Source organism: Canis lupus, chromosome 8 (assembly GCF_048164855.1).
Source record: "Canis lupus baileyi chromosome 8, mCanLup2.hap1, whole genome shotgun sequence".
Taxonomy (NCBI): Eukaryota; Metazoa; Chordata; class Mammalia; order Carnivora; family Canidae; genus Canis; species Canis lupus.
The window spans coordinates 70,465,754-70,478,646 of NC_132845.1; the positions used below are offsets into that span (position 1 = coordinate 70,465,754).

Sequence of the window (12,893 nt, forward strand, 5' to 3'; positions counted from 1 at the left end):
GGGAGTGCTCACCAAGTCATATTCCTCGGGGTCTGCAGCCATGCCCCGCATCCCGTAGCGGTGGGCGTCCTTGGACAAGCGGTTGGCAAACTCCTCCGCTGTCCCCGTCTGGGAGCCGTAGAACACGATGATGTTCCTGCCCTAGAGAGGGCCAGACACACGGGGTCAGTGACGGACCAAGAGCCACAGGCTTCACCAGAGACTCGAGGTGACTGCAGGGCAGGCTAGGCAGGTGGGGTCCCTCAAGGGGCCCCCTTCCTTCCTGCCTCAAGTCCTCCTCTTTTATTTTTTTTAAGATTTTATTTATTTATTCATGAGAGACACACAGAGAGAGGCAGAGACACAGGCAGAGGGAGAAGCAGGCTCCACACAGGGAGCCCCACGTGGGACTCGATCCCGGGACTCCAGGATCACGCCCCGGGCTGAAGGCGGCGCTAAACTGCTGAGCCACCCGGGCTGCCCTCAAGTCCTCCTAAGTCACTTTGGAGTGATCGTCTCGCTGCCACAGCTACTGTGGTGGACAGTGACCAAGGCCACCTAGCCACACAGCTGCAAGATCATACTTAGGACAGATTATTAAGTGACACATGAAAAGACACAATGGAATGTTCAGTGGAAAAAAAAGTGAACAAATAGGATGTATAGCACACTCCCATTTTGTTCTGGACTCACTGCGTGTACATCTATGCATTTTGCTCTCTCTCTCTCACACACACACACACACACACACGCGCGTGTGCCAGGGGGAGACTCGCAAGCAGTATACCAAATGGAGAACCGTGGGCGATTCCTAAATCCACATTATACAAATCTAGACGATAGGAAAGGTACCCAGTGGATGGGCTCCCACGCTCCTCACTCCACCTGCCTCCTCCCCATGGCCTCTGCCGCAGCTGCTGAGAAACCGGACCTCTATTACCCAGACTCCCTTGTGGCCAGGGGTGCATCAAATCAGGTCTAGCCCACTGGACATGCTCTGCAAGATCTGAAAGGTGCGAGTGAGGCACAGGTCACCTTCCAGGCCCTTCTGTGGACATGAGGTTCCCCTATGGTAGGGCTCCAGTGCCCCCAACCCCTGGGGTGCTCTCTGGTTTGTGTGCAGAGTCCTAACGTGAGGGTACAAAGGACAAAAGAAAACGTATGGGTTATAATTGCCCTAAAGCATTCTCATACCTTTTATATTTCCCGAATGTCCTACAGATCATCTAAAAATGTATTTTTAAATAATCACTACAAAAACTACTTAGTGAAACAGGAAATCTTATGATTTCAGGTTAAGGGGACAAAAAAGGATATAAGATAGTAGCTAAACGTTTACAGTGGCATCAAAACACATGAAATACTCAAAATAAGCTTTCTGAAAACTGGCAAGAAACCACCGATGAAGGATTCAACCAAAGTGAGCGGCACAGAGGCCTCAACAGACAGGAGGTCAGTTCTCCCCTCCTCGATCCGGGAACCAGTACGAGGTGCGATATCCGAACAGCTCTTTGTACCTCCACAACTTCATCCCGAGGTCATGTGGAGAAAGAAATTCCTCCACTGGAACGTTACTTGACAATGAGGAGGAGAGATGCCGTGAGGCAGATGGAGCCCAAAGCCGTGAGGCTCAGTGAAAGGCGCTGGCCACGAAAGGCCACATATGGAATGATTCTGAGATACAGAAGGTCCCAAACCGGCAATTCTCTAAGGGGCCTAGAAAGTGGCTGAACCGGCTGCTCTGGGCTGAGGGAGAGCAGGTTAGGGGGTGGGGAGTGGCTGCTAATGGATACAGGGTGTTTTTGGGGTGACGAGAATGTTCTAGAATGGATTGTGGTGGTGGTTGGCACAAATGTGGGAATACGTTAAAAACACTGAAGTATATACTTTAAAAGGGTGACCTGTATGGAATGTGAGCTGTATCTCACTAAAGCTGATGCCCCAGACAAATACATATAAAATAATGGCCAGGAAAATAAGAATGGGGTGCTATTTCCTAGCAATATGGAAATTAAAACAAGCTTTCTAAACCTCAGTAGGATACTGTCCGCAGATGGCCAAAGTGCTGGGGCAGGAAAATATAGAAAAAGGCCCAACCAAATATGTATGGGAATTATGTATTCGATAAAACTAGTGGGGAAAGACAGATGCTATTACATGGAGCTTAGTGGGTACAAGACGTAGCCCTGGGTTCATGTCTCGCATCTTATACCAGGATAAATTCTCAATAGACTGAATTCTAATTATGAACGAGAGAGAACTCAAAAACACTAAGAAGAAAATGTGCAAGAATTATTTTCTCTTTAATGATCCAAATTGCAAATAACCCAAAGTCCAGAGGTCACAGGAGGAATAAAGTGCCCTGTACAACTTCTACACAGCAACACACACACACACGATGACCCAGGTCAAGATACAAACTATTAAGTGGGAAAAATATTTTTTAATTCCTGTCACAAACAAGGGGATAATCTCCTTAATCATTTAAAGGAATTCCTCGAGAAGGATCAATCCCGACAGAAGGGTGGGCCAAAGATTTGAATGGAGGAGAATCTATAAAAAAAGAAATGCCATCACAACATCCGAAAATCTGCTGAAACTCATTCATAAGAAAAACGTAAATTAGAAATACACAGAGATAGCTTTTTTTTTAAAACCTAGAAAACTGGCAAACCTCCAAACTTGGATGATAAACTCTCCTGGCAAGGCTGTGGGGCAATAGGTCTTTGCACACGCTGCTAATGAGAGTGCCTGGTGCAACCCTGGGGGCGCAGGGTGGGGGCTCAATCTGGCAGCTTCTATCACGATTACTAATGCACTCTACTTTGGATCTAGCACTTCCCCTTCTGGGGTCGGACTGTATTTACAGATGTGGACAGTGGTCTCCAGAGCCGCAGCTGCATGGTTTCTAAGAGCTAAAGGTCAGAAATGTTCTAAGTGCCCCTTGACAGGGCAAAGTCCAAACAAATGATCGTATTCACAGTCACATAAGGAAATCACGATGCGGCCACAGTAAAGGAGGTGGTGTCTCTGAATTACTATCAAAGGAGCTCCAACACAGATAGAAAGTTTAAAAGTAGAAAGGTAAAGAAAAGCATGGTTTAGGGCAGTGCATGTAATATGCCACCTTTTGTGTTTTGAAAAGGTGTAAAATAAGAGTCTAGGGTTTTTTTGGTATGTGCGCAGAGGCTCTAGAAGGATCCACAAAATGCTAAGAACAATGGTGATGAGTGGCAGTGACAGGAGAGAGGCTCCCCCCTGAACAGTCTGTTTGGGATTTTAAGCATGTGAATGCAGCACTCTCCCATAAAATGAAATACTTGAACACAAAGAACACCGTGGCTGTGCTCTGGCCACAGCTATTGTGAGGCTTAGGCTTACATCCATCTGCTCGGCGCTGGGCCTGGACTGGGAGCGCGCACAGGGACAGCCCCCCCGCCCCCCGTGTGGGAGGGAGGGGCTAGGCTCACAGTGTTCATGAAGGAAACACCCAGAAAAGAAGAGTACGCTGTCCTGGCCAAGCAGAGCAGCTTCGAGGCTTTAGTTAGACGAGTATGTCTGCGCCCACTCTTCCCTCCTGTCCAGTGAAGGTGCCCTCCGCCCCAGTCCACCAGGGCCATGACCCCCTCCCCACCCCATAAAGGGCACAGACACAGCGAAAACTCACCGTCTTCTTCATCTTTTCCACAAAGCTGCTGTCTTTGGCAGAAGAAGTCCTGAAAGACAAAAATACCCGATGGGCATGGGACACACATGGCCAGCTCTGGCTGAGCTGCTCCACGGCGGGCAGGCCAGGAGAGCCTCTGGCCCAGTGGCAGGACCCCGAGCTCCCTGCTGGCCCGGCTCCCCATGTCCTCTGCAGGGAGTCCAAAGCCACCTGAGACCCTGCCACTATCAGAGCAGGAACCTCCGGCCCCAGATCGATGAGAACGAAGAAGGATCAAGGACTTCAGTCCCGCCCCTCCCCATCCTGCCTAGGGTCCCAATGGCCCTGCCTCATCCCCAATCCCCACAGGCTCCCACGGCCACAGACTGGGGCATGCAAGTCCCTTCAGAAGCTGTCCCCAGCCTCACCTGGCGCTCCCCTCTCCACGCCATACAGGGATGTGAGATTTGTATACCACTCCCTCTGTGATGGCCCTCAGCACCGTGCCCCCCGTGGCCTCCGGCCCGACTGCTCCCACTCCACTTCCTCACCTGAAAGACTCCTGTGCCACCCCCAAGGGCCCCCTCCCATCCCCATAGATGGGACCTGTTCTCTGTGGCCATGGCACCTTCTAGAGCCCTGGACCTCATCCTCTCCAGCAGCACCACTGCCTGCCCACTCTCCACCTCCTAGCTGCTGGCCTCCTGCCCCCCTTCCATTTCTCATCCTTTCCTTTATCTTCTTCCCTGCCCCAGGCCTGCGGGGCCATCTAAAGTCCAGTGAGGGACACCTGGGTGGCACAGTTGGTTGAGCATCTGACTCTTGGTTTTGACTTGGGTTGTGATCTTGGGGTTGTGGGACCAAGCCCTGTTCGGCCTCCATGCTCCATGTGGTGCCTCCTTGAGATTCTCTCCCCTTCTCCCACTGCCCCTCCCACGCGCGCGCGCTCTCTCTCTCTCTCTCTCTCACTCAAATAAACAAACCTTTAAAAAAAAATAATAGGGACGTGAGGAGTGGCTCAGTGGTTGAGCGTCTGCCTTTGGCTCAGGGTGTGATCCTGGAGTCCCAGGATCAAGTCCCATATCGGGGTCCCCGCAGGGAGCCTGCTTCTCCCTCTGCCTGTGTCTCTGCCTCTGTCTCTCATGAATAAATAAATAAAATGTTTTTTAAAAATTTAAGAAGTAAATTAAAAAATAATTTAAAAAAGCCCAGTGAGCCTAGCTAGGGACCCTCAGGCCTAAGAAAGCAAGGAGCACAAAATGTACCTCTGAATGACAAATCTTTGGGATGTGTGATATACAGCCTGTCTGAATGAAGTGACAAGTCTGAACGCTAAAATGTGGTTCAAAACGACACTACTAAGGAAATGAAAGGTGGGCCGTGGCAAGGGAGATGCTGCAACATAGGCACATGTGACAAAGGACTTGGGTTGAGAACATAAGAAAGCCCTACCAATCAACTGGAAAAGATGGACAATCCAAGACGAAAATTGTCAAAAGACCTGAACAAGCAAGCGCTTTCTTAAAGAGTAATGCTATTGTCGGGAACATCATTCGTTGTTAGTTACCAGAAAACCAGAAAATAAAACCACAGCAAGATGTACCGCGCACTTACTAGAAGGGGTCCGACCAGGAAAGGCTAACCCCTCACCTATAGCCGAAGCTGCTGGAGTGGACATGGCACAGATGTTCTGGAATGCTGCTTGGCGGTGTCTTCTTTAAACCTATAACTCAGCGCTTCACTCCTCGGTGGACACCGGACAGAGCTCACTGGTGCCTGTGCACCAAGATACACTCACGGAACATTCCGGCAGCGTTAGACATGTGGGTGCCAAACAGGACCCAGAGGAGAACAGACGGACTGTGGCTTATTTGTACAACAGGATGTTCTCCTGTGCAGTATGCATGATCACAACATGCCCGGGGATGAATGAGTCCAAGGTGTGATGCTGACAGCGAGGAGGCAGATGGAAGAGAGTGTAAGTGTCCGTCTGTCCGACATCATTATACAAAGTCCCCATCAAGAGAAACTAATCCCCAGGGACCAGAGTCAGGACCTGGCGAGGGACAGCAGGGGCTCCCTGAGTGCCGGCAACAGTCTGCACTCTGATCTGGGTAGTAACGACTCCTCATTCACGTGGTAAGATCATCTCTCTGTGGGCACCTTTCTGTAGATACTACATTTTAATAAAGTTTTTCCTTACACTACTTGCTTCCAGAATTCACTTTTTCCCCACAACCAAGGCCCTCAGGCCGGCAGAGGTGCAACGAGGCGGAGGGCAGAGCAGGGGCTCCGGAGCGGGCAGCTCGCGCTGCCACACCCAGCCTGCCGAGTCACAGCCCAGTGAACTCGACCTGCGCTTCACTGCTCCTCAGCTAGAAAACGGGACTAGCAAATACCACTTTGAAGGCTTCTGCAAATGTCACATGAAGTAAAGGACAGAGAGGGTGGAGTGCTGTGTCCCACACGCGCAGGATCTCAGGGGGCCTGGACGCCCACCTTACAGGAAGGCTGCCAGAGGCCTAACAGCAGTCCTTGTGGCCAGTAACGGGTCAGGCCAGGGCCCCGTCCCCTTCTGACTCCCAGGTCTTTGCCCTTTCCACTACATCCTGCAGCCTCCTGTGCATGGGAAGTGTAATAAAGTCGGCGTGGAGTGCCAGCACACACACGCAGGGACAGCTGCACAAAAGTGGTACCTGTTGGGGCTAGACAGCTGCAGTCTGTGGAAAGATCTATGATGACTCTGCAAAGCTGTTTAGACACAGGATTTCGCAAACATAAAGGTATCAGAAGTTCCTATTACGCTGCCCTAGGTTTTTCACTAAATTGGGTACAGGCCCGGGGTCATTTTCAGGGCCCCTCAGAGTTTAAGAGCATTTACCTGTGGGTCAGCTGAGGGACCGGATGCCAAGACCTTCCAACCCAGACATGGCCCAGCTGCCCAGGAACCCAAAACAGGCCCTGACTCCCCATCACCCCACCCAGCACCCCCCCGGGCAGACCCACCCCTAATGGCAGCAGAGCCAGGGCGAGAGCAAGTCTGGAGGCCCTCAGGGCCACCCTCCGTCTTTCCCTGGTGCCCAGGAACCCAAACAGACCCTCCTTGACTCTCCATCACCCCACCCAGCACCCCCCGGGCAGACCCACCCCTAATGGCAGCAGGGCAAGGGCGAGAGCAAGCCTGGAGGCCCTCAGGCCTACCCTCTGTCTTTCCCCGCTCTGATCTGCATTCCAAAAGGGTCTGGTGTCTGGACATCTCAGACCGCATGTCCAGCTCCTGCCCCTGCCCTGCCACGAGAAGCCACATCTTTCTGGCCCTTCCAGTTTATGTTCTGCCTGGAGCAGGATGCTTGCTACATGTGCGCTCACACACATGCTCTCCCGGCATCCTTGTGTGATGAAGACCGTGCAGTGTGCAGTGACTCCCACTGCTGCATGCCTTCTGAATTCTGAGCCATGAGAACACATGACCCACATTTAAACATAAACTCAAGTGTAAATGGATGCTTCGGTATCAGCCAGCAAGCCAAACGTTAGTGATGAAGCACTGTGAGAGAAGCACAAGTGCAAAACTGCATGCAATTTCCATATGTACAGTGCCACGGCTGTACAGGCCTGGCAGGTACAGGCTGTACCTCTGATTTGGACGTTTTTTAAAAAGATTTTTGAGAGAGGAGTAAGCAAGTGAGCACACAAGTGGGGGTGGTGGGGAAGGCAGAGGGAGAAGCAGACTCCCAGCTGTGTGGCTCGATCCCAGGACTCTGGGATCATGATCTGAGTCAAAGGCAGACACTTAACCAACTGAGCCACCCAGGGACCCCTGATTTGTACATTTTAAAAAACGGTCAGAATGGCAAAGTTTCCGAGGTGTGAATTTCCCCTCAACCAAAAATCAGAAACAAACAAAATGCATTTAGTTGACAATGAAAAAGCGCTGGGGCTTAAGTTTCGCTGATATGGAATGCCTTCCTACTTTCTCAACCATGGCCAGTGAGTTCACGGCACATGGACACACCACTGTAGGAGTTGGTCACTGTGTGGACTGACTCCCCACTGAGTCTCCCCAGTGCTGATCACCACACGGCCTCCCTCACATGCAGTGGCCTCTGGGGTAGGATGCAAGACCCACAGGATCAAAACAAGAGTCTCTGTCCTTAATGAAAGGGGATGCATGCCATTAATTATTCCTAGAAACAGGGTCTACAGAGAGGTACCCCAGGACCTTGACAGGGGACATCGCAGGGTTAGAATATGAGGCAGGTGGTTCCAGTGATGTTCCCAATTTTGTTTTTTCATATTATAAATACATTTTACAGTTATAAAGAGGGGGGCCAACTCCAACGTCTAAGAATTAAGGAGAGGCTAGACAGGGGATACCGCACAGGGAAGCGCCGATCACATCTACAGGTGGGGAAGGATGTTCCCAATACGCTAAAGGGAAGCAGCAGGTTACAGAATAATGCAGGTGGCACGACCCCACTTTGATTCAGAGGCACGGAATGGAAGGGCACACATCGGCAGGCTAACTGCTCTCTGCCAGGGCTGAGCGACTGTCTTTTTTGTTTCCTTCTGTGGATGATTTATATTCCCACCTCCCCAACCCCTTTTTCCTGCAGCAAGCACGGAACATTTCTGCACCAAGAAAATAAAAACCACATCCCAGGTTTAGAAACATGCATGGGCACACACAGATCTGCAGGGCTCTGTCTGGGGAGGACAATCAGAGTAGCGAAGCCCGGGGTAGAGGCTAGATGAGAGAAGCTACTCTGAGGAGCACAGAGGCCTCGGATGTGGAGTGTGTCTGGCACCTTTCAAATGCCCTGGGCCACGCTGACTTCCCGCTCATCGCTGCGCTGGGCACTGCTGCCTGCAATGTCCTTCCTCTGTCCCACGAGCTCCTACGTATCCCTTAAGACACAACGTACAGCTTCCTCTTCAGAGCACCTTTCCCTGCTGTCCACAGGGGAAGGCTGTGCTCACATCTTAACGCAGCACAGGCCTCCATCCAGGCCTTGACTCCACGTTCCCGACTCATCATTCCATCTGAGGCTTAGTGGGGGCGGCGTGGGCAGCTGCCTGGGCCTCTACACCCGGCACCATGCCCAGCACTGAGCACGGCCTCTGGGGACGAGGGTCGTCCTGAGAAGGCTGTTGGAGGGTTCCTCACCCACCCGATATCACAGTTTGCCATTAGCAGAAAAGCCAACTCCTGTCTCTTCTTTAGGACTGAGGTTCTAGAAGCTGTATCTGAGGAAGGGGGATTTGAGACTCCCTCCAAGAAGGCACGGGGGATGCCCCCACTACCCCGTGAGAGCCAGCGCCAGCCTCTGCCTTCCAAGGGCCTCCCACCAGGCAGAGGACGATCATGGAGGATGGGAGCGGGCCACCCCCTGAAGCGGGGGAGGCAGCTTGAATCCTGGATCTGCCACCAAACGGGCCTGTGACAGACAAGCGGCAGCCTCGAAAGGCCTCGGAACCGTCTTACTGAAAGCGCTGTGCCTTGGCTTCTGTGGCCTCCCCTCCCCGTACAGCATCTGGGGTACAGTCAACTCTCAGGGATAAAGAGGCTGTTCCTGAGAAGAAAGCCCTTTGGATCACTCTGACGTCACCGACACTCAGCGGCACCAGGTGGCACATGCGAAGACCAGACGGTCCGCCCGCAGGGCGTCTGAAGACACTAGAATGGCTTCCGGGAAGGACTGAGCTCTATTCTCAGAGACAGAAAACCACTCCCAGAGCAAAGCCACAGAAACTGGGCAGCCGATGGGCTCTTGGATGAGGCCCCTGGGGCGGGGGGTGGGGGGGGCGGAGCTCAGCTCTGGCTTCCCGGGGTGCGTGGCAGGCTGGTGGCTCAGGAAGTGGGGGCAGGGTCTGGCTGGGAACGTTCCAGGGCGGGCTAGATGGGCTGGCCCTCGGGTGCCGCCACGGCCCCTCCAACAGCTTCAGCCCCTGGGGAAGCAGGGACACTCCCACCCTCTCCCCGGGCTCCCGGGGTGGCTTCCAGAGATGCAGGGCAGACCGCGCTGCACCGGGGAAAGGGAAAGCCGAGGACGCTAAGGAGGACCCTGTGCCTCCAGTCCCCGCCCCGACATGACCCTCGGCAGTTTCCTGACTTCCTACCAGTTACACGCGGCCTCGAGCAGCAGCAGAACCTGCCCCGGGCTGCAGAGCCCTGCTGCCAGAGTTCACCTGTTCCAGGTGGGTGCACACGTGGGTGCCTCAACCGGCTCGACCCAACCCCGCCTGACAGCCTCACACAGGGCTGTGCACCTGGGACCCACTCTTTTCCAGGGGGAAGAATCGGTGACTGGGGCCTTTCTGGTTTCCAGTCCAAATTCCTTTCCTTCGGGAGCTGGGAAATGCAGCCTGCAAACCGGGACGGAAGGGATGGCTGGCCCCATTGTCCCGCTGAGCCCCCGGGGAACTGCCCCAGCTCTGCTGATCAGCTCCACAGGGCACCCTCTTCAAGCCTCCAGGGCAGCCCTGCCCAGGAAGGAGCCGCAGGGACACCACATCTGGAACTGACCTTCTGAGGGTGGGCTCATCCCGCGGAGAGGAGTACGTGCACCCCATGGCTTCTCTCCCGACCCCAGGACTTAAAGGCAGGTTCCAGCTGCCTCCCAGAAACGGGCAGGGAGCCAGCGGTCAGAAACTCGGGCTCTGTCCATCCCTCCGCAGTGCTGGCCGGGCCGGCAGTCCAGCCGTGAACTCTGGGAAGGCCCCAGACACCCCAGCCCTGGTGGAGCCTCTGCCGAGTCCCCGCCTGCATCTGTCCCCACAGGAACAGGGAGGACTTGCAACTCCAGCCTGAGACCTCCCGTGATCCCCTGCGTTTGGGCACACACCCCTCCTCCTTCTGTATGGACCGAGGGAAGGAGAAAACCTTTCCAACCCCAACTCGGGTCTCCTTGGTAACTGTTTATACCAGAGCCCTTGCTCCCTACTTCCTCCCCCCTTCCCAATTAATTAAAAAAAAAAAAAAAAAAAGGAAGTCATGAGGTTGAATAAAGCTCTTCGAGACACTAGAAGGCAGTTGCGCAGGTTGCTATGGCAGGGCCGTCTCTCCACAAAGGAAGCCACATTGATCCTACTGCCAGGGCGCCTCAGGATCATATTAAATTAGCTCTGGTTCCCGTCTTCCTCCTCACAAAAGAACTGTGGGCCACAGAGCCCGAGACACGGGGCGGCCACCTGGGAGCAGCGTGTGTGCAGAGAAGCCACACAGTACCCTCCCGCTGCACAGGGGGCAGGTGCCCTACACAAGGGCCCCCACATTTGCTGTGACGCTTCCTCCCAAGAAGCAGCCTTCAGAGGCACCCAAATACAGAAAGCCAGCGGAGGAGGCAGCAGCTGGCCCAGGCTGGGGGCCCAGAGACCACGCGGGTCCAATGAGGGCTCTCCACTCCTAAATTGGGAGCAGAAGGCCCTCTGGTGCGGGCCTCAGAAGTCAACTGCAGGCTGCCATGTGGGGAGGATGGAAAGGAGGGCACACGAAAGCCCTGAGTCACTTGGTAAGGGATGAATCAAGACGTCCCAGTGAGATTCATTTCATTTCCAGTCCTGGCCAACATGCAGAGGAGTTTGCAGAACTCCCAACTCAAGTGTGATTCTCTATGGCATGAATTTCTCCTGAGACTTTGCCCTGCCCTTGGCGACACAGGGGACAGCTGCTGTGGAATAGCTGCCTCCCAAAGCCTGGTGTGGTAGCAGATTCTGTGCTCCCCAGGGAGCCGCCACATGCCGGGCAGAGGTGGGGTGGGGGTGGGGGGGGTCAGGCTGGCTGGGATGGGGTCACCAGGCGAGCCCAGATTTCTCCACTGCAGGCAGAACAGTCCCAGGACCCTGTAGCTGACAGTGAACGGTTTGCAAGAGCTGCCTTTGCTGAAAACAAAGTGATTCGCTGGAGCTTAAGCTTAAATCTGAACCAGTAGCTCTCCCGCCCAAAAGAGCAGGAACGGACCAGCAGGGGAGCACCCAGCAGGGAGGGCGCCTCCTGCTGTGGCTGGTCTCTGGCAGGCGGGAAGTTCAAGCACTATGGGAGGCCTTGGGTCAAAGCCAAAACACAGAATGGGAACTCTGACTTGCTGAGTGCCTACTGTTTGCCAGCTAGTATTCAAGGAGGTCTATATTGTATTTCATTTAATCCTCCCTCCCGTGCCAAGTGGGCAAGGACTTCTATCCTTATTTCACGGCCAAGGACAGCGAGGCTCTGGGTGGGGGCAGGGGAGGGGAGCAGGAAGCCAACTCCAGGCCAGGAAAGCCCAGAGCCCTGGCATTTCCCGACTGCCTCCACGGGCCCTGTGGAGCCAAGCACGGCTTATGGGAGTCCCTGGACACACTCAGAGAGCACTTCCTGGCCCCTCCCAGGGATCTTCAGGAATCCCCAGCCCTCATCATTTGGGGTGCTCTCAGGCTCCAAGGGGCTGCTGTTTCCCTCAGGGAGATCCCCCCTCCCCCATACAGCCTTCAACATGTGTTCACCAACACGCAGGTCAGGCCTTTATACCTGCTGTGTGTGGTCCGGGTGGCCTGCCTCCCCAGCACATGGGGCAGCACGCTGGCTTTGCCCTTCTGCCCTGCAGACGCCCGGGCAGTGACTCTGGCAGGCTGGGTATAGGCAGGGCCAGTGCTCTTGTGCAGGAAAGCGAGAGACACAGGGCCATGGCCCTGCTCAGGGTTATTTGCCAGGGACAGTGACAGAGTCCTCCTCTGCTCTGATGCCTTGGCTCTTGTCACTTCAGCCTTGCCATTTGCAAATGGGGACAAGAACCCTGTTTTAGAAAAGCCCTGGCAAAAAAAAAAAAAAAGAAAAGCCCTGGCACAGAACCCTTTCTCTGCACCGCTGACACTTTCTGCTTCTCATGCCCCGCTCTCCCTCCCAGGCACCTGGGCCCTGGCCAATGCCCACTGGTCAATGCCAGTGCCACTAGGTGACCTTCCTCCAAGCCACCCTGACTGCTCTTTAATGGCCCACTGCTCTCAGGACGCTGTCCCAGTTTACCCGGCTCCCAGGAGGGCCCAAGGCCCTGGAAGATTCACCCCCAGCCTCTTCTCTCCTGTCTCAGCTCCCCTGTGACTTCTGAGGCCCTTCACCACCCCGACTCCCTCAATGACCCCTGACTCCTCCATGACCCCCAATTCCCTTGGCGACCCTCAACTCCCTTCATGACAACTGACTCCCCTGGTGACCTCCACCTGGGCTCTACCAGACTCACTTTTCCCAGAGCAGCCCCACTGGTCCTCGCCCTGAGATTCTGCACGCGCTTCT

At 54.2% G+C, this 12,893-nt stretch overlaps 1 protein-coding gene across 9 annotated transcripts in view; it reads right to left on the minus strand.

Annotated features, from left to right (window-relative positions):
• POR (cytochrome p450 oxidoreductase) overlaps positions 1 to 12,893 on the minus strand; it is a 68,814-nt gene that overhangs the window by 6,578 nt on the left and 49,343 nt on the right. For 8 of the 9 annotated variants that reach the window (XM_072837412.1, XM_072837406.1, XM_072837407.1 and 5 more), the window contains 2 exons: positions 3,647 to 3,695; positions 13 to 141 (listed from right to left, as the gene is read on the minus strand). In XM_072837412.1, coding sequence (XP_072693513.1) covers positions 13 to 141; positions 3,647 to 3,695 — 178 coding nt within the window. Of the gene's footprint in view, positions 1 to 12; positions 142 to 3,646; positions 3,696 to 10,151; positions 10,390 to 12,893 lie in introns of those variants that run through there. The other variant, XM_072837413.1, reaches the window with a different exon arrangement.